The sequence below is a fragment of the Lampris incognitus genome, chromosome 1 (genome assembly GCF_029633865.1).
Source record: "Lampris incognitus isolate fLamInc1 chromosome 1, fLamInc1.hap2, whole genome shotgun sequence".
Lineage (NCBI taxonomy): Eukaryota > Metazoa > Chordata > Actinopteri > Lampriformes > Lampridae > Lampris > Lampris incognitus.
In genome coordinates, this window is record NC_079211.1 from 119,619,281 (window position 1) to 119,643,582 (window position 24,302).

Consider the following 24,302-nt stretch of genomic DNA (forward strand, 5'->3'; position numbering starts at 1 on the left):
TGTTGCCAAACAGCGAAAAGGTCCTGGATTCAGACCCCGGGGTTGTTCAACATTGGGGGTCATCCCAGGTCGTCCTGTATGTGGAGTTTGCATGTTCTCCCTGTGTCTACGGTGGGTTTTCTCCAGGTACTTTGGTTTCCCCCACCATCAAAAAGACATGCATGTTAGGGTTAATACTCCTGTCTGTGCGCCTGACCGAGGCATTGCAAGACAAATTGGAGTTGGACCCCGGGTGCGGCACGCCGGCTGCCCACTGCTCCTAGCTATATAGCTAGGATAGGTTAAATGCAGAGAAAGAATTTCCCCATGGGGGCTTAATAAAATAGTTTAAAAAAAAAAAACTAAAAAAAAAAACACACCCCTCACATCCAATAGGCTGACAGTCTTTCTAGAGCATCAGTACTCAGACTTGGCCAACTCAGAAGCCACATTGACAATATTTTTTTGGGGAAAGAGTCACATTACAAAAATATGCCTCCTCACCCAACCTTCGTAGGATCATTGGTTGCTCTTATTGGGAAATTGGATTATCAGCGTTACTGCATGAAATTATGAATCATGCTTTGATGGAATCCACCAACTATCATCACACAGAGAGAAGCCTCATGCAAGCAGGGCTGTCAGAAATTGGAGTTACAGCTCATTCATTGAAATCAATAGTGCGGAACAATGTGAAACAACAAGAACTGTTATTAATTTTCTCCATCGCACTGGACTCTATGTAAGGAATTAGCTCATTCAATGGAGTTCTATAAATGACCTGTGGAGAGCAGCAACACGACTTTGCTACATCTACTCTGCCGCAAGTGTCTCATGAAATATTTGGTTAAAAGGCGTTAGAAAACGCAAAATTGAATACTTAAGAAAAGAGCCACAATATAGTCATCAAACTGCCAAATGGAACTTAAGAGCCAACGCCCGAGTACCAATGTTCTAGGGCAAACCATTCATTCATAATAGTACAATAACATTCATACCAGTCCAATAATTACATTCATTCTAGTGCAATAAGTATATTTATTCAAATACAAAAATCACACTGTATTTATTGATCTTATTCATTATTTTAGACCATGTGTTGTTGGCTGTGATTGTTTGGATATTGTGGTTGTTTTTGTTTCGTTTCCGTGTCTTTAATGCACCAATCAGGAGTAGCTCTCTTAATTTCATTGTATTCTAAACAATGACAATAAATACTTTCTTCTTCTTATGTCGTTTTGCAAAGAAAAATTATGAGACCTAAACAGCACTCTATAATTGATAGAAGTCAGTCTGTCATCTTAAGGGGAGACGTTAATTCTCAATTGTTAAATAGCTAAGGAACTTATGATTTCATCAAATAGGGTTCACTACTGGATTCAGGGAAAAGACAGTACTGGCTCCAACAGGGGCAGAAAGAGAAGTGGAAGGCCAAAAAGCAAGACTCCAAGAAAACTGTCCAGGCTTTGTGATTGCTGTTTAACCTGTCCTTAACTAACAGCAGAGATCAACGGTACACAAAAGTTTCTCTGTACACCCCATTTAAAGAAATGTTTCACTTCTTAGCCATTTGTCAATAAGAATAACCTTCACCTCTTTACACAACTACAAACTGATGTGTTCCAATACAAAAAGATTAAGATCTTGCCATTTTTCTTCGTAAAACAACACTGAAAAACAATTGTCAAAAATGCTACCTTGGAACATGGGGATCGCTGGATCGAATCCCCAATGTATCTCCGGCTTGGTAAGGCCTCCCTAGAGGCACAATTGGCCGTGTCTGCGGGTGGGAAGTCGGATGTGGGTATGTGTCCTGGTCGCTGCACTAGCGCCTAATCTGTTCAGTAAGGTCGCCCGTTTGGGGGGAAGGGGAACTGGGTGGAACTGCGTGATCCTCCCACGCGCTACGTCCCCCTGGTGAAACTCCTCACTGTCAGGTGAAAAGAAGCGGCTGGCGACTCCACGTGTATCAGAGGAAGCATGTGGTAGTCTGCAGCCCTCCCTAGATCAGCAGAGGGGGTGGAGCACTGATCGGGATGGCTTGGAAGAGCTGGGTAATTGGCTGGATACAACTGGGGAGAAAAGGGGGGGCCCCCACCCCCAAAAAAAGACTACCTTGGGAATAGTAGTATACCCCACATATTTCATACCTTTATTGTGATGTCAGGAGTCATCGGTAGTTACCTTTCAAGTGGTTAAAACACCTTTGTGGCACAACATTTTTATCCCTGCCAGGCAGGTAGCCTGGAGGGGGTTATGCATTTGGTCGTGTGTGTGTGTGTGTGTGTGTGTGTGTGTATCCATGGCTAACCTTGAAACTACTGGACCTATCAGCCTAATTTTCTAATTTTCTTTTTTTTTGTGCACGTGTTTTCACTATCGCCACTCTCTCTCTCTTCATTCACTTTCTAGCTTGCTCAGCTAATGCGGCTCTCTGTCGCCGCCCAATCTAAGTCAATAGTGCGCATGCGGTTGATTCGGATCAGGCAGCAACATGATCAAAAGTAATTAAAAGAATTTTGATAATCCAAAAAACGCAACGGTTAAAGAGGCTACTAAGTTGCAGTCAAAACAAGAAGTGTTGCACATTTTTGTCGCTGTCCATCAACTGTAGATGTAAGTCACATATGCATGACTGTAAACATTTTATCCATCTTTATTATGTTATGAAAAAGACAGGGTTAGACCAAAATGGTTGCACAGCAAACCTTTTCTTTTTGTAAAGTTTAAGTTCATACTGGTCACTTTAGGTGGCTGTGCATCCACAGACCGAAAGGCAAAATTTTTTTATTAGGTAGATTTTTTTTAACTTAAGCACTGCATATTAAAAACTTTTTTACCCACATATTTCCTATTCAATTGACTTTGGAACTGCACAAAAGTCTTATAATGTGTGTGTATCTCTCCACTGCTGGTCTCGCATACTCGCATGGTTGCGATGATTCAAAACCTTTGAAAAACCTGTTTTATACAGCAATCGAGTGCTAACTCCTCAGCTGGTTTGTCACCTAAGTCCAAGCACCACAGAAGGGGAGATACGCAAGGAGTGCCTCTGTATTTTCCTTTCTCCCGGTAGGTTGAAATAAGCGGTGGTTTGTCGCCAAGTCTAAATACTGCAGAAAGGGAGATATGCCTGATGACGATCTGCACTCTAATTGAGTTCACTCCTCTAGTTTCAATAAGTGCTTTTACCATTTGGAAAAACTGTCAAATCATTAATTTATCAAAACAGACTCTTAATACCACAGAAGGCACTTTGCAGAACATGAAGCTGAGTGGTGCATAAATATAACCAAAGTATTAGCAAATAGATGTTTGTTAGCAAAACCTTTGCAGTCTTTTTCTTAATTGAAATATTAAGGAGGAAATAAAACATTACTTGAAAAAATGTAAAAAAAGAAAGAAAGAAAGAGAGAAAGGCAAGGTGTCCCCAAACTTCTGTGGGATAGGGTATTTGACCCTTTGTGCAGGTAAACAGTCAACATTTTGCACAACATTTAAAGACAACAAGGGCAGGCAAGTTAAGCTAAAGTTGTGAGAGGGTTTACATGTTTAAGTATCTTCAATGTAAAGTGCTAAAGATAAGAAAAATCCACTAATTTCTCCCCCATCTCATACATAGAAAGGGTTGCAACACAGCATCTCTGCCTTTAGGAGTTGTGAGCCAAAAAACATTGTGATGATCACTGACTTGGCATATAACACTTTCCAGATATAACACTTACTGCTGTAACCAATGTACATATTTAAGTAACTTCAATGTTAAGTACTAAAGTTTAGAAAAATCCACTAACTTTCCCCCATCTTATACATAGAAAGGTTTGCAACACAGCATCTCTGCCTTTAGGAGTTGTGAGCCAAAAAACATTGTGATGATCACTGACTTGGCACATAACGCTTTCCAGATATAACACTTACTGCTGTAACCAATTTGATGGCACACAGCTGCAGCTCGCTGACATTCTCCACAAAGAATGGAGTGATTCCCATGGAGGAAACCTGGGCAGAAAATAAGAGGAGAAAAGAGGATTGAGCAAAGAAGGAAGAGCGATTAAGAACAAAAAGAAAGAATGAAGGGTAGGAGAGAAGGGAGGGGGGTAAGATGGACATTTAAATCACATCATCTGGTTCCCATGGCAACAATTTACAAACACTGTGCCATGTCAGTGTGTTTTTACCTGGAGGATGGTGGTATCAGTGAGCAGCTGGATCTCAAGCAACTCCGAAATGTTGCTGACTATGTCGCACACCTTGTTGTAGAGCATGACAATAACTCGTTGCTTGTGTGTCGAGCATTTGGCCCGCTTTGCCTTGGAGCTCAACATACCACCTGTTATACACAAAAACAGCAATCTTAAAACATTTTCTCTTTGGACCCAAAGTTTTCTCCCAACACAATAAAATTTTGCCTACAACTCTGCGTGCAACCTGTGACACATTACATGTACAAGGTGACAGTGTCTCAACAAGCCTACTTTGCATTGTAATGACTTCATCAACTGGTAGTTTTAGATTCAAATTTCTACATGAGGTTAGGGACCCTAAAGAATTTTCTTGGCAACTGAGACATCTTTTCCCTCACCACTCAATTAAGTGGTAGGAGCCACACAGCACCCCACCACCTATAAAACCCCAGCATCTATGCAGCTTGTCTCCCTTTTTTCACTCAGCCACCTTGAGCACGGAGCCGTGATTTTTTTTTTCTCTGTCACCCCCCGGTGTCGCAGTTATGTCTTCTTCTAACCAAGACCTGCGCCTCCTGCTACGCTGAAATGTCTTCTGGACAGCCACTTGGCCTGCTTCTTTTGCCTCGACTGGCATCCCCAGGCGGAAGCAGAGACCTGTCCTGTCTGCCTCGCTCTCCCCCGGGTGGAGTGTGAGGACAGGCAGAAGTACGCCGACTCCTTCCGCCTCTCCCACGACAGCCAGGAGCCAGCCAGCAAGCGAGAAAGAGGTGGCTTGCTCTTAACCCTGGGACGACTATGACGAGAAAGACAACCATGTTTGAGGAAGAGGTCCCGGCCTTTTTCTTCTTGGACTTGGAGCAGCCGGTTGTTCATCAATACCCCTCTTGATGATCTGCCCAGACTGTTTTCTTTGGCTGCTGAGAAGTTGGGCATCCCACTTCTGCCGTCACCTCCCTCCGCTGCTCCCCGGGATGACTTCATGGTCGGCCTTTGTGCCCAGCCACCCACTAGGCCTGGCCCTTATGTGCTATGTCCTAAGATGGTGCTCCTCTTCCACTACACGCAGTGTGAGTGGGCCTCCCCGCTTGGCACCAAGACCCCAGCTGTGGCTTTGGGTCCCTACTGCTCTGTGGAGGGCTGGGAGGATGCAGTCAGGGTCTACCTCCTCCCTTCAGCCTCCCTCTGTCTGGGTGGTCGGCCGTCACTGCCCAACGAGCGTGACAGCCAACTTTCTATGGGACACAGCCATGCCTTTGCCTCCCATGTGGTGTCACTGTCTAGCAACTTAGCTTCTCTGGGTGAATCTCTTGACAAGCTCACCCGTGAGCAGTCTGAGCTGACTGTTATGAAGATTGCCAAGGTCCAGACAACTGCCGCCGCCATTCCCCAGGCGTCCCAGGCCTTCGCCATCAATGGTGGCCATATCACGTGTGCTACAGGTATCTCTGGCTGGGCCTGTCGTGCCTGAAGGAGCGTGAGTGGCGCCTCCTTCTCAACGCGCTCCTCTCTTTTTGGTTGGGACATCCAAGCCTTCCTCGACAGGCTGGAAACAGTCCGGAAGGCATCCGAGCAGCTGGGCTCCCATCTTCGTCCTCAGCACCACCCTCTGCGGTAGCAGCAGCAGCAGCTTCGTCCTCCACTGAGGCCCCTCCATCGCTGCTTCACTGAGGACAGGCCCCGCGACTCTTCCTCCAACAGTGCGAGTCTACCTGTGCCTTCTCAAAGGTCCCCGGACCCCACTCGCGCCCTGCCTCGTGGCAGGGTCGCAAGCCCCATTTGCTTGGCCGTTTCCAGCCAAAGGCAAAATACTGTTCTCAGTATAAATAAAGGGTGTCTCAATTGACCGTGTCTGCAGGAGGGAAGCCGGATGTGGGTATGTGTTCTGGTCACTGCACTAGCGCCTCCTCTGGTCGGTCGGCGCGCCTGTTCAGGGGGGAGGGGGAACTGGGGGGAATAGCATGATCCTTCCATGTGCTACGTCCCCCTGGTGAAACTCCTCACTGTCAGGTGAAAAGAAGCAGCTGGCGACTCCACATGTATCGGAGGAGACATGTGGTAGTCTGCAGCCCTCCCCCGATTGGCAGAGGGGGTGGAGCGGCAACCAGGACAGCTCGGAAGAGTGGAGTAATTAGCTGGGTACAATTGGGGGAAAAATCCACAAAAAATAAGTAAATAAATTAATAAATAAAGGGGGTCTCCCCAACCCTTACTCCCTCCTAAAAAGAGCTATTCCCTGCACTAACCACACTATCACTCAAGCAGTTTTAGGTGTTAGCAGTAATGGCTTTCTGAGGCACCCCACCTGGGCCGGAGGGGATGTTCCCCCTCCTTCCCCGGTTGACGCTATTAAGGGGCAATCCACTTCCATTTTGCCTTGAGACATCGGTCGTGAGGGCCGCACACAGGTTATCCCATCTTCTTTTGGGGTTCAGATCAAAGATGGCGACTGATCCAAAGATGGCGACCAAAAAATTATGGCTATCGAGCAGCTTTCCAGTTGAGCTAGCCCATTGCCTACAAAGGTTAGTTTTTCTACTTTTACTTCAGGGCACAATGACATTGGTGTTCTCTCTGCTTCTTCGCCCAGCCCTGTCGTTGTTTTTTCTCTGCCGTCCCTTGTGATCGACTCACCAGAGTACAAAGCAAGAGAAGCCGCTAAGTCACTGTTAGCTTTAGCCGCTAGTCGGCCCTTTCATCCGGGGCCCTCTGCACTCCCTCCCGTGAAGGTCAGGATGGAGCAGGTGGGCCCATTCCAACTCCCCCTGCTGAACCGATTATGCTGCTGGTCACGGTTTGTCACTCAACGTGGGTGAAGCTGTGCGGCCCTCTCCCCCTCTCGCTAGATAGAACTCTGAGAAAGGGCTATGAGCTACGGTTCTGCCGTCAACCTCCCCCTTTCAGCGGCATTCTTCAGACCTCTCTCCACTCCCGGTGAATTCGCGACTTTGGAGGAGAAAATAACCGCACTTCTCCACAAGGGAGTCATAACGACTGTTCTCCAGTCGGAGGTGCGGAATGGTTTCTTTTCCCCTTATTTCCTGGTTCCCAAGAAATCAGGGAGTGCGAGACCAATCTGCGCATCCTGAACGGCTGCACTGCTTGTAGACCGTTTCGTATGCTGACAGTCAAGCATCCAGTCAGGCGATTGGATGACTTTCAAAGATCTGACTGACGCGTATTTCCATGTCCCCATTCTGCCGCGTCACAGGAAGTTCCTTATGTTTTGTGATGAAAGGACAGATCTATCAAGACACCCATCTCTTGTTCGGCTACTCCCTGGCTCCGTACATATTCTCCAAATGTGTGGCGATGGAGCTGGAGAAAGGTGTGAGAATCTTAACTTATATTGACAACTGGCTGAGTCTCGCCATGTCACAGCAGGAAGCGAAAGCCCGTACAGCCCTGGTAATCCATCACATTATGCAGCTGGGCTTTGCTATCGACCTACGTGCAGTCATATCTCAGGGATATGACTGTTTGAGTACCCCATGTAGTGCTTTGTGCACGATCAAGGGAGGCCTCATCTTCAATGGACAGCTAAGTTGGCTGTGCCAAGCCCTTGGCTGGTTGTTGCAGTATGGTAGGAGACCTTCAAGTCGGGCAGTATTTGACCGTTGGACTGCTGCTACGTAGGGTGTTATGTTGGCTGGTGTTTGACTCATGTCTGTCGGGCCCAGCTGGGAGTACGTTCATCCCTAACGGCCTTTGCCTTAGGTGTGAACCAATAGCGAAGCCCTATAGAGGGCGGCGCACATACAATATAGATGTAGTAGTTACCCTGGATTAACTACAGTTCTACGAGTATGTGCGCAGCCCTCTAACCACTAGCCCAGCAGGCCCCAGTCTTTGTTGCTGAGTTCAAAGGGAGACAAGCTGCAGAGATGCTGGGGTTTTATATATATTGGGGTGCTGTGTGGCTCCTATCACTTGATTGGATGGTGAGGGAAAAGATCTGTCTCGGGTGCCGAGGCGAAGCCTCAAAGGGTAAACCAATAGCAAAGCCTGTTAGAGGGCTATGCACATACTCATAGAACTGGAGTATTACTATTTCTGCTAAAACGTGAATCCCCCTCCCCCCAATTGTGGCATATTGGGTGATCCATTGTGGATGAAAATTATGCTTACATCAGCTAAGAGGCAATAGAGGCAGTGTTAGAGGAACATTGATTTTGACTCGCTTACAGGGCACTTCAACTTTCTGCAGATACCTGATCTAAAAACTGAGTCACTTTAAAATCTCACCTCCGTGTGGGTCCACCCTGTAAACAGGATCGTATTGTGGATACAGTGTGTTTTGCAGATGGAACTTGGTGTACTGCAACACTCGCTCTATGACGTCTTCTATGTAGACAGCCTTAGGCATGTGGGTTGAAGTCATGATGTTGAGGGCAGTCAGACAGGCATCAGCTGACTTGGTGACTCTCTCCATAATCAGGTCTCTCCACAGCCTCTCCTCGTCTTCTGCATCGTGGTCCTAAGGGGATGAAAAAAATGTCTTAAAACTACAAACTGGAAATAAAATGTGAGAAATTTAAACTTGGGGCGTCCGAGTAGCGTAGCGGTCTATTCTGTTGCCTACCAACACGGGGATCGCCGGTTTCGAATCCCCGTGTTACCTCCGGCTTGGTCGGGCGTCCCTACAGACGCAAGTGACTGTGTCTGCGGGTGGGAAGTCGGATGTGGGTATGTGTCCTGGTCACTGCACTAGCACCTCCTCTGATCAGTCGGGGCGCCTGTTCAGGGGGGAGGAGGAACTGGGGGAAATATCGTGATCCTCCCACACGCTACGTTCCCCTGGTGAAACTCCTCACTGTCAGGTGAAAAGAAATAGCTGGCAACTCCACATGTATCGGAGGAGGCATGTGGTAGTGTGCAGCCCTCCCTGGCTCGGCAGAGGGGGTGGAACAGCAACCGGGATGGCTCAGAGAGCGGGATGATTGGCTAGGTAAAATTGGGGCGAAAAAGGGGGCAGAAAAAAAAACCCAACCAAGGAATTTGTATGTCATATAAATGGATTGTTATATACTGACACCATGTCACTGTCATCAACAAAAACGTCCTTGAAGTTTTGAAATGGATACGAATTAAGATAGACCAGCCTGAGTAATCACAATTTTTTATAGCTTTTTACTGAAATAAAGTGAGAATGAAAAAGAAGCTTACATGGTTCATCAGGGTGGAGAGTCTGGAACCATCCTGAATATTCTTTTCCAAAATGTTCAGCAGCTTCACCAGCTTGTCTGCTGGAATCTGGGTCCACAAATAGCAACAACAATTAGACCTCCATCTCAATCAGCAACGATGAACAAAAGAAAACAAACATCTACATCTTCTAGTGGGCCAATAAGACTGAGGTTCAAAATGCTTGCTTGCATATTTGGCATATTTTTCTCTCAAAAATCATTTGGGAGTTAGGTGTGACGCATACAAATTTTCTAGGTCTGTAATAGTTTGTTTTTTTTGCAAATGAAATGAATTAAAAAATATGTAGCATTATTTGAGAAGTTTGTGCATGCAAATATTTGATATGTATTTAGAAAATGCATAGGACCCTGCTTGATATGCCCATGGCCTTGATCTTGGCCGACTCGCTGCCCAGCTCATTGAGCTGGTGTTTGCCCAGTAATAATTCCTGAGGGATCTCGTCATCATCTGCAGTTGAAAAACAAAAATGAAATGATCACATAAAATATTATGAAATACAAAATAAAAGATAAAATAGATACAATGACATAATGAAGTGGATTTTCACTTATTTCCCAAATATTTTTGAGTGGTTCAGGGATACCATGTCCTTTCTTAAGCTAGAGAAGATCAAATACACTGTTAGAGGTAATTCTGATAACTTCTATGGCAAATGGCAACCCTTTTTGATGTTTTTTTTTAAACTCCCTTCAATCTCTCTCTCCTGATTAATGCCCCCCCCTTTTTTTCCGTTCTTCTTCTCCTTTTTCCCTTCTTTTTCTTTCTATGGCTGTTATGGTTGGGTTGATTTATTAATTGATTTGCTTGCTTCATAAATGTTTCCTTGTTATTTTTTTGTGTTGATACTACAAAAACGTTTGATATAAATATTCTATAAAAAAAAAAGTATTTTCTGAAAAAAACTTAATACTCCACTAGTGAAAAGAACAGTTTATAATGAAAAAAAAATCCTCTTAAAATGTATCTGACTATTCATCCAGGAAGAAATATTGCTAAGGGTTTCCAGGAAACATAGGGCAAATGTTATGTGAAGAATGTATATTTGGGAAAGTTCTTAACTAATTTCTGAAGACATATAGGCCTTGTTTGTAAAATAACTCTTCACCTGTGGCAGTGAAGTCTACATCCTCCAGATTCTCTAGTATGTTGTCGATGCTGGCTAAGAACCTCTTGAATGTTGACGAGTCCATTAGCTCTTCATGAGTCAGCTTAGGTTCATATGCTTTCCTCTTCTTTTGTTTCTCCTTCATCTTCATCTTTCTGGCAACTGAGAAGAAAACAGTACAAATATGAGTTCTGGCTGCTTTTTTTAGAATTTCTTTTTCAAACATATGCTTTTATTGCTTCCTGTATTATCATTTGGTGTGATCTTGTGTGCCAGGGCAAGCACAAGGAAATTTGTGAGCCCATCTCCAACATCAGTATCCCTTGTCCCTTCTTCATGTTCTTGTATTGTCACTGACATTAAATATCAAATAGCTGTTACCCAGCATCATGACTGAGATGATTACTCTCATCTTATTCTAGAGATATATCTGGGTTCTATCATTCATAAAATTAATTAAGCAATTTCATTAAGTCAGAAAATTTTTTCTACGTCCTTCCCACATTCTTTATCTCTAGTTTCAGCCTCTCCGCTCTGGCACATCCCAGGATCCTGACATGCAGACTGAACAAATTAAAACACTAATTCATTCCCCTGTCCATCCACCTTACCAGGTTAACAGAAATGGCTCTGATAAGATAATGGATACAACATGGATGATGTTGACTATGTTTTTTGTCTATGGTGTAGTTTGCATTGTATTTCAGCGCTGAGTCTAAGAAATATATCCTTCTGGGTCAACAATGTGAATCTGTGGTTTTGCCACCAAATGGCCATTGGTCAAATCACAGTTTTGGAGGCAGATCCAGGGGGGCTATAGAGGTAAGATATGAGGCAGTAGGAGCAATAAACAAAAATATTGGTAATGATGGAAAATGGTAGCATTAGCTGTGTTGATAGAACAACATCTTCTGTTACATATCAGAACTGGGAGGCATGGAGTCATTAAACAAGGAACAAATAACTGTGCTTAAAGGGAAATTCTGCCACAAATAATCAGCCGGTCCATTACATAGCGGTGGACCATCTAGCCTTTTAAAATTGAAATTGCTTCAGTGCATTTAATTTTGACAGAAAAATCAATGTTCTCCTGCCAAGAAAGCTATTCTCCATTGCCTATGTGTACCAGTATGTATTGCACGAGTTTCATAATGGCAGAGATTAACATCTCAGCCAATCAGCCTTATAGTTGTTCTGCCATTCACCAACATCAATAGACAGAAGTAAGCAGTTTGCTACAGCCAGCTACATCAATACAGACATCATGTACATTATAGAGATGCCATCGCTATGATTAATACATGGAAATAAGGTTGAAAATAAGCAAAATTTCCCTTTAAAAGTTTTGTCAGAAAATATGTTTTCACTTTGCTTTCATTTTGATTTGGCTGGCAAAATTTGCATTTTGAGCATACATCTTGTCCTTAGACAAGTCAAATATTGATCTATTTTCCTTTTATTTCCTTATCTAGACTATAACATCAATGTTGTGTTTATTAACATGGAAATCGTGGCGGGAATCAATGGCAAATTATTTAAACTAAAACTACAAAGCTGTGGCAGTAGAGAGCATTATGACGGGATGAGACCAAACAAAAGTCCATTATGGGATGAAATCCTGGTCTCATTAAATTCTGTGGTGGCGTAAACAAAGCAGTCATGCCTATGGTTTATACACAGACCTTCGCTCATGCTAGGTGGGGGTGAATCCTCCTCAGAAGAGTCTCGGTAGCGACTTCCTGAGCCTCGCCTGCTGTCTCGGTGGCCCCCACTCCTCCGATGCTCCCCTGAGCCCCGGCGTTCCCTCTCTTCATGCTCCCAGGCCTTGTCCCCTTTGTCTCGACGCTGCCGCTTCCTCACAGCTATAGGGAGATTACAGTTCTATATCATCCCATCTCATTCTCAGAAATTATGTATAGACCTAACTAATTGGAACATGAGCTTATTCGGCAAGCTGAACACAGCATGTTTCTAACATACTCTACTACTACTACAATTACTACTACTACTACTTTCAGTTGCTCCTGTTACAGGTCGCCACAGTGGATCATCCGTTTCCATCTCTTCCTGTCTTCTACATCTTCCTCTGTCACACCTGCCACCTGCATGTCCTCCCTCACCACATCCATAAACCTCCTCTTTGGCCTTACTCTCTTCCTCTTGCCTGGCAGCTCTAGCTTCAACATCCTTCTCCCAATATAACGAGCATCTCTCCCCCGCACATGTCCAAACCGTCTCAATCTTGCCTCTCCCACTTTGTCTCCAAACCGTCCAACCTGAGCTGTCCCTCTAATATACTCGTTCCTAATCCTATCCTTCATCATCACTCCCAACAAAAATCTTAGCATCTTCATCTCAGCATCTTCAACTCTGCCACCTCCAGCTCTGCCTCCTGTCTTATCGTCAGTGCCACCATCTCCTGACCATAGCCAGTCTCACTACCATCTTGTAAACCTTCCCTTTAACACTTGCTGGTACCCCTCTGTCGCAAATCACCCCTGACATGCTTCTCCACCCACTCCACCCTGCCTGCACTCTCTTCTTCACCTCTCTTCTGAACCACCCCGTTACTTTGAACAGTTGACTGCAAGTATTTAAACTCTTCCAACTTCGTCACCTCTACTCCTTCATCCTCACCATTTCGCTGTCCTCCCTCTCATTCCCGCATATGCATTCTGTCTTGCTCCTACTGACTTTCACCCCTCTTCCCTCCAGTGCATCCCTTCACCTCTCCAGGCTCTCCTCAAACTGCTCCCTACTCTAGCCACAGATCACAATGTCATCCATGAACATCGTAGTCCATGGACACTTCTGCCTGATCTCGTCTGTCAACCTGTCCATCACCTTTGCAAACAAGAAAGGGCTCAGAGCCAACCCTTGAAGTAATCCCACCTCCACCTTGAACCCATCTGTCATTCCAACCACACACCTCACCAGTCACACTGCCCTCATACATATCCTGCACCACTCTTACATACGTCTCTGCCACTCCCGACTTCCTCATACAATACCACACCTCCTCTCTTGGCACCCTGTCATATGCTTTCTTTAAATCCAATAAGAAACAAAGTAACTCCTTCTGGCCTTCTCTATACTTCTCCATCAACATTCTCAAAGCAAACATAATATCCGTAGTGCTCTTTCCTGGTATGAAACCATGCTGCTGCTTACTAATCGTCACCTCTTAACCTAGTAGCTTTCACTATTCTTTCCCATATCTTCATGCTGTGGCTGATCAACTTTATACCTCTGTAGTTACGACAGCTCTGCACATCAACCTTATTCTTGAAAATCAGTACCAGTATGCTTCTTCTCCACTTCTCAGGCATCATCTCACTTTCTAAGATTGTGTTAAATAATCTAGTTAAAAACTCCACTGCCATCTCTCCTAAACACCTCCATGCCTCCACAGGTATGCCATCCTGACCAACCGCCTTTCCACTCTTCATCCTCTTCATAACTGCCCTCAATTCCTCCTTGCTAATCCACTGGACTTCCAGATTCCCTATCCCCACATCATCCAACCTTCTCTCATTTTATTCATTCATCAGCCCTTCAAAGTACTCCTTCCACCTTCTCAGCACACTCTCCTCACTTGTCAGCACATTTCCATCTCTATACTTGATCGCCCTAACCTGTTGCACATCCTTCCCAACTCGGTCCCTCTGTCTAGCCATTAGGTAAAAGTCCTTTTCTCCTTCCTTTGTGTCCAACCTCTGATACAACTCACCATACACCTTTTCCTTTGCCACCTCTCTCTCCGCTTTAAGCTGCATCTCCTTGTACTCCTGTCTACTTTCTTCATCTCTCTGACTATCCCACTTCTTTGCCAACCTCTTCCTCTGTATACCTTGCTGTATTTCCTCATTCCACCACCAAGTCTCCTTGTCGTCCTTCCTCTGTCCAGATGACACACCAAGTATCTTCCTGTCTCCCTCACTAATTCTGCAGTGGCTGCCCAGCCATCCAGCAACTCTTCACTACCACCCAGTGCCTGTCCTAACTCCTCACAACAGTCTTCCTTCTTAAACTTCCACCATTTGATCCTTCACTCTTCCTCTTCTTTGTATCCCAAGTCATCCTACAGACCACCATCCAATGCTGCCTAGCTATGTTCTCCCTTGTCATCATCTTACAGTCTCCAATCCCTTTCATATCAACAATTACAAAACTGTAAAAATAAAATTTTTTAAATTCAAAATAAAAATTTAATAAGAAATAAACAATTCATGCTAACATTTGCTTCTAATTATTGAATGTTTCAGTTTTACCAACTCTTCAATTTACAGAATTTTTTTAGCAGTAAAGGTCAGTAAACTAAACTGTATTCCGTCTTGTTCCTGCCATTTAGTCATTCATGGAATCTGATGTCTTGACCATAGGTATAACGTCAAGGTGAAGGGACATAGCCTCATCCAGCAACTCACATTCTCCATTAGCGTCGAAGTCATCATCAGAGCTGACCTCAGCATACTTGGGCCGCTCATTAACAGTGCTTCGTTTCCTCTTGTTCATCTTTACCCTTTCACATAGTGGCATGGTAGACTCTATCTCTGCCAGCAGCTCTGGGGGCAGCTCCTTCAGGACAGCTGGGTCCATACCACCTGAAAGTTTAAATGGTTATCAGAGTTAGATGCACACATGCAAAGTGCTCAGGGATTGAGAGGAAAAAAAAATCTTCTGACTGAGTCTTTTTTAGGCCAAGTCATGTTCTTTTTTTTTCTTTTCTTTTTTTTTTGTAATTCAGATTTTTTATTGATTTTGAAAAGGTTGGTACGTGACAAGTTAACATATCAAATTAGAAATTTCACCAGTGACGCCATTAATAGAAATAAAATGGCTATACAATAAAAAACAGAGATCCGTACAAGAGGATACAGCAGTAGTCAATCCAAAGAAAAGGAGGCCACCGGCTCCGGTGACATCATCATCCAGAATGGCTACCTAAAATAACAGCTCCCCCTAAAAAACACTTATTTCGCCCTGTTAAACTGCCCATTCATCCATCCATTATCCAAACCTCTTATACTGCTCTCAGGGTTGCGGGGATGCTGAAGCCTATCCCAGCAGTCACTGGGCGGCAGGCGGGGAGACACCCTGGAAAGCTGCCAGGCCATCTCTCTCTCTCTCTCTCTCTCTCTCTCTCTCTCTCTCTCTCTCTCTCTCTCTCTCTCTCTCTCAAACACACGCACACACACACACCTAGGGACAATTTAGTACGGCCGATTCACCTGACCTACGAGTCTTTGGACTGTGGGAGGAAACTTGAGCACCGGGAGGAAACCCACGCAGACACGGGGAGAACATGCAAACCCCACATAGAGGACGACCCGGGACGACACCTAAGGTTGGCCTACCCCAGGACCTTCTTGCTATGAGGCAACCGTGCTAACCACTGTGCCACCCTCGTTAAACTGTCAAATTCAAAATCTTTTGATAATATTTGAACTGGTAAGGGGGGCAAGAATGGGGAAAAGGGATGGAAACAAAAAAAGCACCGTTGCAGAGCCTGTAAGCGAAGAAAATACGGAGAACCGCTCTCCTACACAGGCACAAGATGGTGTAGCGGCTAGTTTAACAAAAGTTCTGGAGGAGATGCAGGACTTTCGCAAAGACATAAAACAACACAAACGATTTCACTCCTCCCTAAAATGACCATGGGTGGTCAAAATGACCACTGTTTTTAAACTCTATATTCTATCAAGATAAATACCCAATTGCGATATTAATGCATTACATGTTAGTATGTCTGTTATGAAACTGACACCAAAATTAACATTTTAGCAACTATAATACTATTTTTAAACAATTTAAACTTCAGAGACATGGTCGAACTCGAATAGCAAAATTGAAAAAGTTAAAATATTACCTGAAAAACAAAATGGAAAACACACATATTGCTAATCTAACAACTTAACAAGGCCTATAAAATATGAAAAAGAACTGAAAATAAATATTAAAACAGTCCCAAACAACAACTGGAACTTAAAAACTACTTGAACAAGCATGGGCGGTGATTTTGACCGCCACGGTTTTTAAACTCTATATTCTGTCAAGATAAATACCCAATTGAGATATTAATACATCACATATGTTAGTATGTCTGTTATGAAACTAACTGACACCAAAATTAAAATGTTAGCAACTTTCAATACTATTTTTCAAACAATTTAAAACGGCCACTGTCCAATGCCTGTAAATACTGCAACGCGTCGGTGGTAGTCATGGTGCGTCTGTAACCAGACATGTTGGCAATAATCAAAAATCAAATTTAGACTATTTCCCTGCAGTGGAGAATTTCTAGGACACAGCAATGAATGATGCGACCAAAACACATCATAAATTGTGACATGACGCGAATTCACGCGCAAATTACGAGATGGTCCTGTTGACCGTCCATAGTCGTTTTAGGTAGATCTTATCGTAACTTTTTTTTTGTGCGATTGATCTAAAACTAATTTTAATGCACATGTATGCGATTTTAAGAGAATTCAGGGAGGAGTAGGTCGGTATCTCCCCCTCCCACAAAGTTATTAAACTTTGAAAATCCAAACGGCCATAATGACTGTCTTGGTTGTTCTAGTGTTACAGCCGAGCTCGCCAACGTTAATCAAAAAATAGCGGTGGTAGAGATGCGAATTGAAAGGGTGGAAGATCGCATTCAAAACGTAGAACAGGTGCTAAACAAGATGATAAAAGAAAAGTGATGTATCATTCTATCCATCCATATGTAACCCAAGAATTCTCTCTCTCTCTGCCCTCCAAGTCTATAGGGATCTTTCCTGCACACCCTGGTTAAGGGCAGTGTCTCTGCGTTGTGTTAAGGTGGGTGTGTCTGTTGGGAGAGAAACGGAGCCGGGTTTATTTCCATCCACACAGGTCTCACAGGTACGGAACGTTGCAAGATAATGCAATATGTCTCCAATTATTAGTGAACAATAACATTATTCTTTTAATATGTTTTTTTTTAACATGAGGTCAACTGAAATACAATCCTTTGGAACATATAATACAGGCGAAAATAAGCCAAAAACAAGCAAGTAGCAACTAAGCTATTGCCGATACTGCTAGCCAAAATCATGGCAAGAACACCTTTTTTTTTTTGGACAAAGATAACACAATTTGCTTCTCAAACCCACAATCTGTATTTCAAACATCTTAATAAACTAATGCTATCAACAAATTAGGTGTATGGGTAGTTTTAGTTCTCATATTTTTAATAGATGCTACAGACTGCTACTTAGCACAGCTTACCTTGCAAAATAATGCAATACGTCCGAATGTATGGTGTCCTGCACAGGACTTGAATACATATTGCCAGATAAAAAAGGACCAAAACAAGGCAAGAGCACAACCCAGAGGCCAACTCTAGACAACTGCCCTGCCTTTTTTAGATGGCATCCAAGCCATCAGACTGAGGAACGACAAACTAAACCCACCCACTTAAAAAATATCAAAGCAAGTACTTGTGGTGTATGTGTGGGATGGTGTTATGTGTATATTGTGAGTGTGTATGCTATATGAAGGTGCATATGCATTAGTGTCAATACTCTTTGCACTTGTTGGGCTTAACCACGTCCTGTTGTTTTCCTTGCCTTAGCCCTCTACCACAGCCTCCATCCTCTTTCTATCTTTTGCTGGTCACTCTCCAGTCTGGGGGCGTGACAATCAAATGACAGTATCTTTGGGGGACGTCTATCCTTTTGCCGATTTCTCCTAAGAGCACCGGACTCATGCAGTGACTCACTCCGACTGACCAATTCACTGGTCTCCTGTCTTTCGATCTCCTGTTCCGTCTCGAGCTCTGTGTTTGTTTGTTCAACCTGCTCGTCTGCCCCTTTCACTTGGACTTCCCCTATGCTCTAATCTGTGTTCTCCATCTCCAGATCCTCCTCTACACCCAACCCAGTTTCTGCTAAGCTTACCTCCCAGTCTACCTCCTCACTCTCTCTCAATTCCTCCCGAAGAGACCCTACTGGAAGAAACATACACTGTGTGAGGAGATTGCGGTGGATGACTCTCTCTCTCTCCATCCTCGGACCGCACCACACACACCGGAATCCCAGGCTGTTTCTTCACCATGACGTAGGGTTTTGTCTCCTGTCAGTCTCCCAGTTTCTTCCTCCCTTCCACATGGCATATTTTAACCAAAACTCTGTCTCCAGGTTTGAAGACTTAGTTCTTCGCTTTTTTGTCATAATATTTTTTTGTTGGTCTTTAGCATGCCAAGACATTTGGTTAGCATGGGCATATGCATGTGACAAACAGTCCTGGAGGGCTTGAACGTAGTCACTGTACTCACATGGCTTCTTGTTGGTAGACAGCCTGAAAATCAAGTCAACTGAGAGTCTGGGATGTCTACCAAACATCAGGAAGTATAGTGCGTACCCGGTTGAATCATGTTGGGTATAGTTGTATGCGTGGGTCATGGCATCTACATATTCATGCCAACGGGGCTTCTGGTGGGACTTAAGTGTTCCCAACATGTCCATAAGTGTCCTGTTGAACCTTTCCGTAATTCCACTGCCCTGAGGGTGATAGGGGCTTGTATGTGTTTTGACTATGCCAGTACACTTGCATAGTAGCACTTTGACCACTGCGCTTTCAAAATTTCGTCCCTGGTCTGCAAGCAATGTCTCCGGAAAACCAAAGCGAGAGAGGAAATTCCTCCAAAGAACTTCTGCCACTGCGCCGGCTTTCTGGTCTTTTGTGGGATAAGCCTGTGCAAAGCGGGAAAAATGATCAGTAACAACAAGCACATTTTCCTGACCACCTTCGGATTTCTCCAGGGTCAAGAAGTCTATACAGACCAGCTCCATCGGAGCATTGCTGTGGATGCTGACCAGTGGAGCTCTAAGGCCTGCAGTGGGAGTCTTTCTGAGGCAGCATCTCTCACGCTGTTCACACCACGCCTTGATCTACTGGAACATCTTTGGCCAGTAAAACCTTTCTCTTACCATCTGAAATGTCCTTTCGAATCCCAGGTGCCCAGAGTCGTCATCAAGGGCAGTCTTTACTGATACACGCAGCTTTTCTGGCAGGATGAGCTGGCTCCACTGCTCCCCTTTGACAATCGCAGCAGTACAGGATACCATCCCTAATCACCAACCTCTTCCAGTCTTTTAAGAGAAGACACATTGGCCTCCCACCATCCACCTTCTCACTGTGCCTTGGCTTGTGGTTCAGACTCCTGTAATATAGAACTGGGCCAATGGCAGGGTCTTCCTTTTGTCCTGCATGAATCTCCTGTTTTGTGATGGGAGGTAGTGACTCTGTCCCCACATCCCAATAAGGCTCACTGGGCTTGGGTGGGACCAAGTTCTGTCAAACTGACCATCTGGTCACCAGGATGAATCTCCGTTCCTGGGACAGCATCTGTCTTACTACACCCCTGCTTTCTGTCTCTCACCTGCTGAAGACAAGATTCGACAGCCTGGGAGACCTCTGTGTTAGTCATATAAGAAAGGGCATCTGCATTGGTGTTATTTCACCCCTGACGGTACTGGATATCAAAGTCAAATATCGACAGCTGGGACACCCACCTCTGGCCCGTAGCATCCAGCTTAGATCTTGTCATCACATACTTGAGGGGGTTGTTATCTGTAAGGACTGACAACTTACAGCCGTACAGGTGATCAAAGAACTTATCTGTTATTGCCCACTTCAAAGTGGGGAACTCCAGCTTATGCGCAGGATATCGTGTCTCCAGTGGGCTTGAGCCCCTGCTGGCATGGGCAATAACCCTCTCAACCCCATCCTGGACCTGCGCAAGCACAGCACCCAGCCCCTCACCCGAAGCATCTGTTTGGAGCACAAATGGCAGGTTGTAGTCAGGGTAGCCCAGTATTGGGGTGGAGGTCAGCCTTTCTCTGAGTGCAAAATGCCTTGTCACACTCAAGTCGTCCATACAAAAGGGCGGACCTTGACCTGGAACTTCTCTCCCCCTCTCTTCTTCTTTCTAGGGTCCCTGGAGGTAAGGGAGTAAAGTGGGGCTGTTAATGTGGAGAAGCTGTTGACAAACCATCGATAATACCCCACAAACCCCAGGAACTGAAGAACTTCCTTCTGGCTAGTGGGTCTTGGCCAGTCCTGGACCTTGCTTATCTTCTCTGGATCAGTTCTGATCCCCACTGCAGAGACAAGATGCCCCAGGTACTGAACCTCCTTCCTCACAAACTGGCACTTGGAAGGCTTCAGCTTCTGGCTGTGTTCATGGAGCAGGTTGAACACTACTTGAAGCCTTTCCAGGTGCTGGTCAAAGGTCCTAGAGAAAATGATCAGGTCATCCAGGTAGATGAGAAGGTGGGTGAAGTTCAGATCCCAGAAGCAGCAAATCATTAATCGCTGGAAGGTGAAGGGGGCATTCCACAACCCAAATGACATTCTCTTGGCCTAATATAATCCCATGGGTGTGCTGAATGCAGGCTTGTGCTTATCCCGCTCAGCAACTTCCACTTACCAGTACCCAGGTCAAGAGTGGAGAAGTATTTTGCTTGCCCAAGAGCCTCCAGGGCCTCCTCTATTCTTGGGAGAGGGAAAGCATCCATAGTGCTGCAGGAGTTGAGTTTCCTATAATCAATGCATAATCGAAGTGTGCCGTCCTTCTTAGTCACAATCACCACTGGAGAAGCATATGGCCTTTTACTAGGGTGGATAACTCCTGTAGTCTCCATCTCCATCAAAAGCTTTCTCACATCTTGCCACTGGGAAGGCAGGATTTTTCTATATGGGAGATGAAACAGCCTTGCGTCCACCAATGGGATCTCGTGCTGCGCTGTCTTTGTGTGGCCATTGTCTGTAGGGTGTTTTAAGAAAATTGTTGCTTTTCTCTCAACCAGCTCTTTTAAGAGAGAGTGCTGGCGCTCATCCTCTACTGCTGCTCCACATTACAGCTAGTAACCACATGGTCAAAACTCAAGCAGGTATAATTGTCCTCATTACCTTTGCTTCCATTCTGTCCACTGTCAGTGAACTCCAGCACATTCTGGACAAGAAAAACTTCTGCCAGGTGAGAGCTGGATCTTATAATGACTGCACGTTGGGAGAGATTCATCACCCATATGGGAGCACAGCCATTCTTTACATCAGCAAGGACTTTAGCCACCAACAGGCTGTCGGGGAGCTGCAGGTAGGAGTGGCTTTAAATGAGGGCTGTATAAGCTTTCCTTTTTGGGCCAGATCTAATCTGACACATTAAGTCCATTTCCTTTCTACTGGGGATGCTTATCTTGTGACCCATGTAGATAGCAGGGACCACCTTATCATCCAGTTGACCTCCTTGTTGTATTTTCCCTACCTTCAGCAGCGCTGTGGACCATTCAGGGTGGCTTTCCTTCACTCTGTGTAGGAACTGCTTGCCATAGGTTGTTTGGAGATGTTTTCTGGTGGGACGAATGACATTGGTCCCCACCAACAGGGGAACAGCGGCACAGTTTTTGGAGCCAGGAACAACAAAAGCCAGCACAGATGTGAGCTCCTTCCCAAACACCTTCAGTTCAATGGCTAGAACCCCATAACAGGGTACATTCTGGCTTCCTGCCCCCTCTATGGGTATTTTTGCAGAACTGCAGCTCTTGCGCTCTAAGAGCAGGATGGTCACGCCAGTACCCATGACTAATGCTTGTCACTTGAGAACCGGAATCAGTCAGAGCCTTGTATTTCATCCAATCAACCTCCACCTCTCCCTCATTTCTGGGACCCACTAATGCAGACCCGTCTCCAACACTGTGTAATGTCTCCTGGTGATGGGGGGCTTTGCTGCAAGCCCATGGTTTCCCCTCCTACCATGGGCCTTAAGAGTTTAAAGGCTGAGCCAACTGTGGCATGCTCCCCTCTGGAGGAGTTAACATTTGGGGCTCGTGGGCCCTGGCTTGGTTGATGCTGGTGAGGACAGCCCTACAGACACGGGTTACATGTCCCAACTTCCCACACTGGTGGCATAGAACCCTAGAACCTGACACTGTATTTGCTGAAGCTGGCTGGGCACTCGATGGGACAGAAGGAGGTGGCATATTGATTCTAGATTCCAGCTGTGACAACTTAGCTATCTGCTCCTCTTGGCTGATATGTAATTTCCTAACCAACTCAGTGAGCGCAGACAGCTCAGAGGTTAATTTTGACCTTTTGTCTTTCACCTGAGTTCCGCTCTCTGGCATCACATGGACTTGAGCAAAGGTCTTTTTATGCTTATGCTGTGACTGGAACCGCTTTGTTTCCCTTGCCAGGTTTCATTGTTCTGACTGGAGCTCCCGGAAGCGCAGCAGTCTAGGCTTCGTCGGTGCAATCCTTACATATACCTCCTCATCATTAAGGCCCCTTGGGAACTGATGGGTAAGCTTGCTATCATGGTAAGGAAATGGCAGGCCTCCTTGCTGCATTTCTTCCACTGACCTCAAAGTTGCCTCTAATGCAATGGCATATGCATAGGCGGATTCTCCTAGCCGCTGGCCACACTCGTAAAAGTCAGCCAATGGATCTTAAGAGCCGTACATATCACTATATTTAGCCCTCAGTTCCCCAAAAGCATGCTCAGGGGTTTGCTCATGTGGGGGTAGATTCACGACTAGCCTACTAGCCTCACCACTCAGATGTCGTACGATGGTGGAAAAACGAAGGTGTATTGGCTGTCCTGTGACATCCAAGAGGTATTGCATGTCTCTTATCCAATTCTCAACCAGCATTTTACAATCAGTATTACAAAAATCTGCACATTCCTGACCTGGCGAGTCTGTGTGAAACCTCCGTAGTTCACCTGGGGAAAGCCTAAATTTGCTGTTCCCCCAGCCACAGTCTGGCGAGTCGAGGTCGGGAGGTTATGTGCGCATGGATGAGGCCGCAGGTGAAGGATGAGGTTCAACTTTCGACTTTTGACTAGGATACATGGTGGCATGATAGTTAGCCATGGCTATCTAGGGTTGCACTGGAGTGGAGAAATGGGCTAGAGCTCTTTCAGTATGAGTGGTGCTTGTCTCACCAGGAAGGCTGGGTGTGATTTTGTTTGGGAGCCACCCACCACTAGCAGGAAAAGGCATGGGGAATGTCACACCATTAAAGGAAATCCAAGCAGCAGAGGAGGGGCTATTGACAATAGTCATGGGCGGGAGCAGTGGCCCTTGGGGCCCTGTCATATGAGTCTGAGGCACTGGGGTAGAATATGGATAGCTGGGCATTTGGTCGTAGGCCTGGGGGGCCGACTTGACGGCTTGAGAGGTGGGGGTAGGGGCAACTACATGGCCCCCCGCAGGCTGAGGCGTAAACAGGGTTGCTTGTGGCATGGGGCAGATATTATGCTGGGGCTCTAAGGCTTGGGTGCCTTGCATGGAGTTTTGTTGGGGGGGGGGGGGGGGGGACTACGGCCAGACTTTGATCAACAGGTTGGGGCATATTGATGAGCACGAACGAGGAGTCATTGCTTTGATTGGGTCCAGACTTAGTTGCTCCATAGCCTTGTGTAGTTGCTGGAGGTGTGTCACAGTAGGTAGTATAGTATGGTGTATAGCTGGCTCTGGGTCGAGGGGCTGACCACAGACCTGCTGGTCCTGAATATGGTGTTGCGACTGCTTTGGCCTCACTGTTGGCTGCTGACTAGGAGCGCCAACACTCACTCCCTCCATATTCCTAATGGGCTGCCCTGGAAGTTTACTTTCAGAAGATATGGTGTGGTTGTGGCTTACTGTAAGCTCAGTGGAAGGATGGAAACTCGCCCTTACCTTAATAGGGCCCTCTGGTTTAAGTGGAGTGTCTGCATAAGTGTTCCACCTTTTCTTTCAACAAAGCATTGGAGAGACAAGTGTGAATTGCAGGTACGTATGTGTGAACATGATATG

General features: G+C 45.4%; 1 protein-coding gene across 3 annotated transcripts in view; it reads right to left on the reverse strand.

The window, feature by feature from the left end:
* Nucleotides 1-24,302, reverse strand: part of nipbla (NIPBL cohesin loading factor a) — a 100,798-nt gene that overhangs the window by 51,777 nt on the left and 24,719 nt on the right. For all 3 annotated transcript variants that reach the window (XM_056290196.1, XM_056290197.1, XM_056290195.1), the window contains 8 exons: nt 14,904-15,080; nt 12,159-12,338; nt 10,477-10,638; nt 9,718-9,818; nt 9,330-9,416; nt 8,409-8,640; nt 4,158-4,309; nt 3,898-3,978 (listed from right to left, as the gene is read on the reverse strand). In XM_056290196.1, the coding sequence (XP_056146171.1) occupies nt 3,898-3,978; nt 4,158-4,309; nt 8,409-8,640; nt 9,330-9,416; nt 9,718-9,818; nt 10,477-10,638; nt 12,159-12,338; nt 14,904-15,080 (1,172 nt within the window). The remainder of the gene's footprint in view (nt 1-3,897; nt 3,979-4,157; nt 4,310-8,408; nt 8,641-9,329; nt 9,417-9,717; nt 9,819-10,476; nt 10,639-12,158; nt 12,339-14,903; nt 15,081-24,302) is intronic.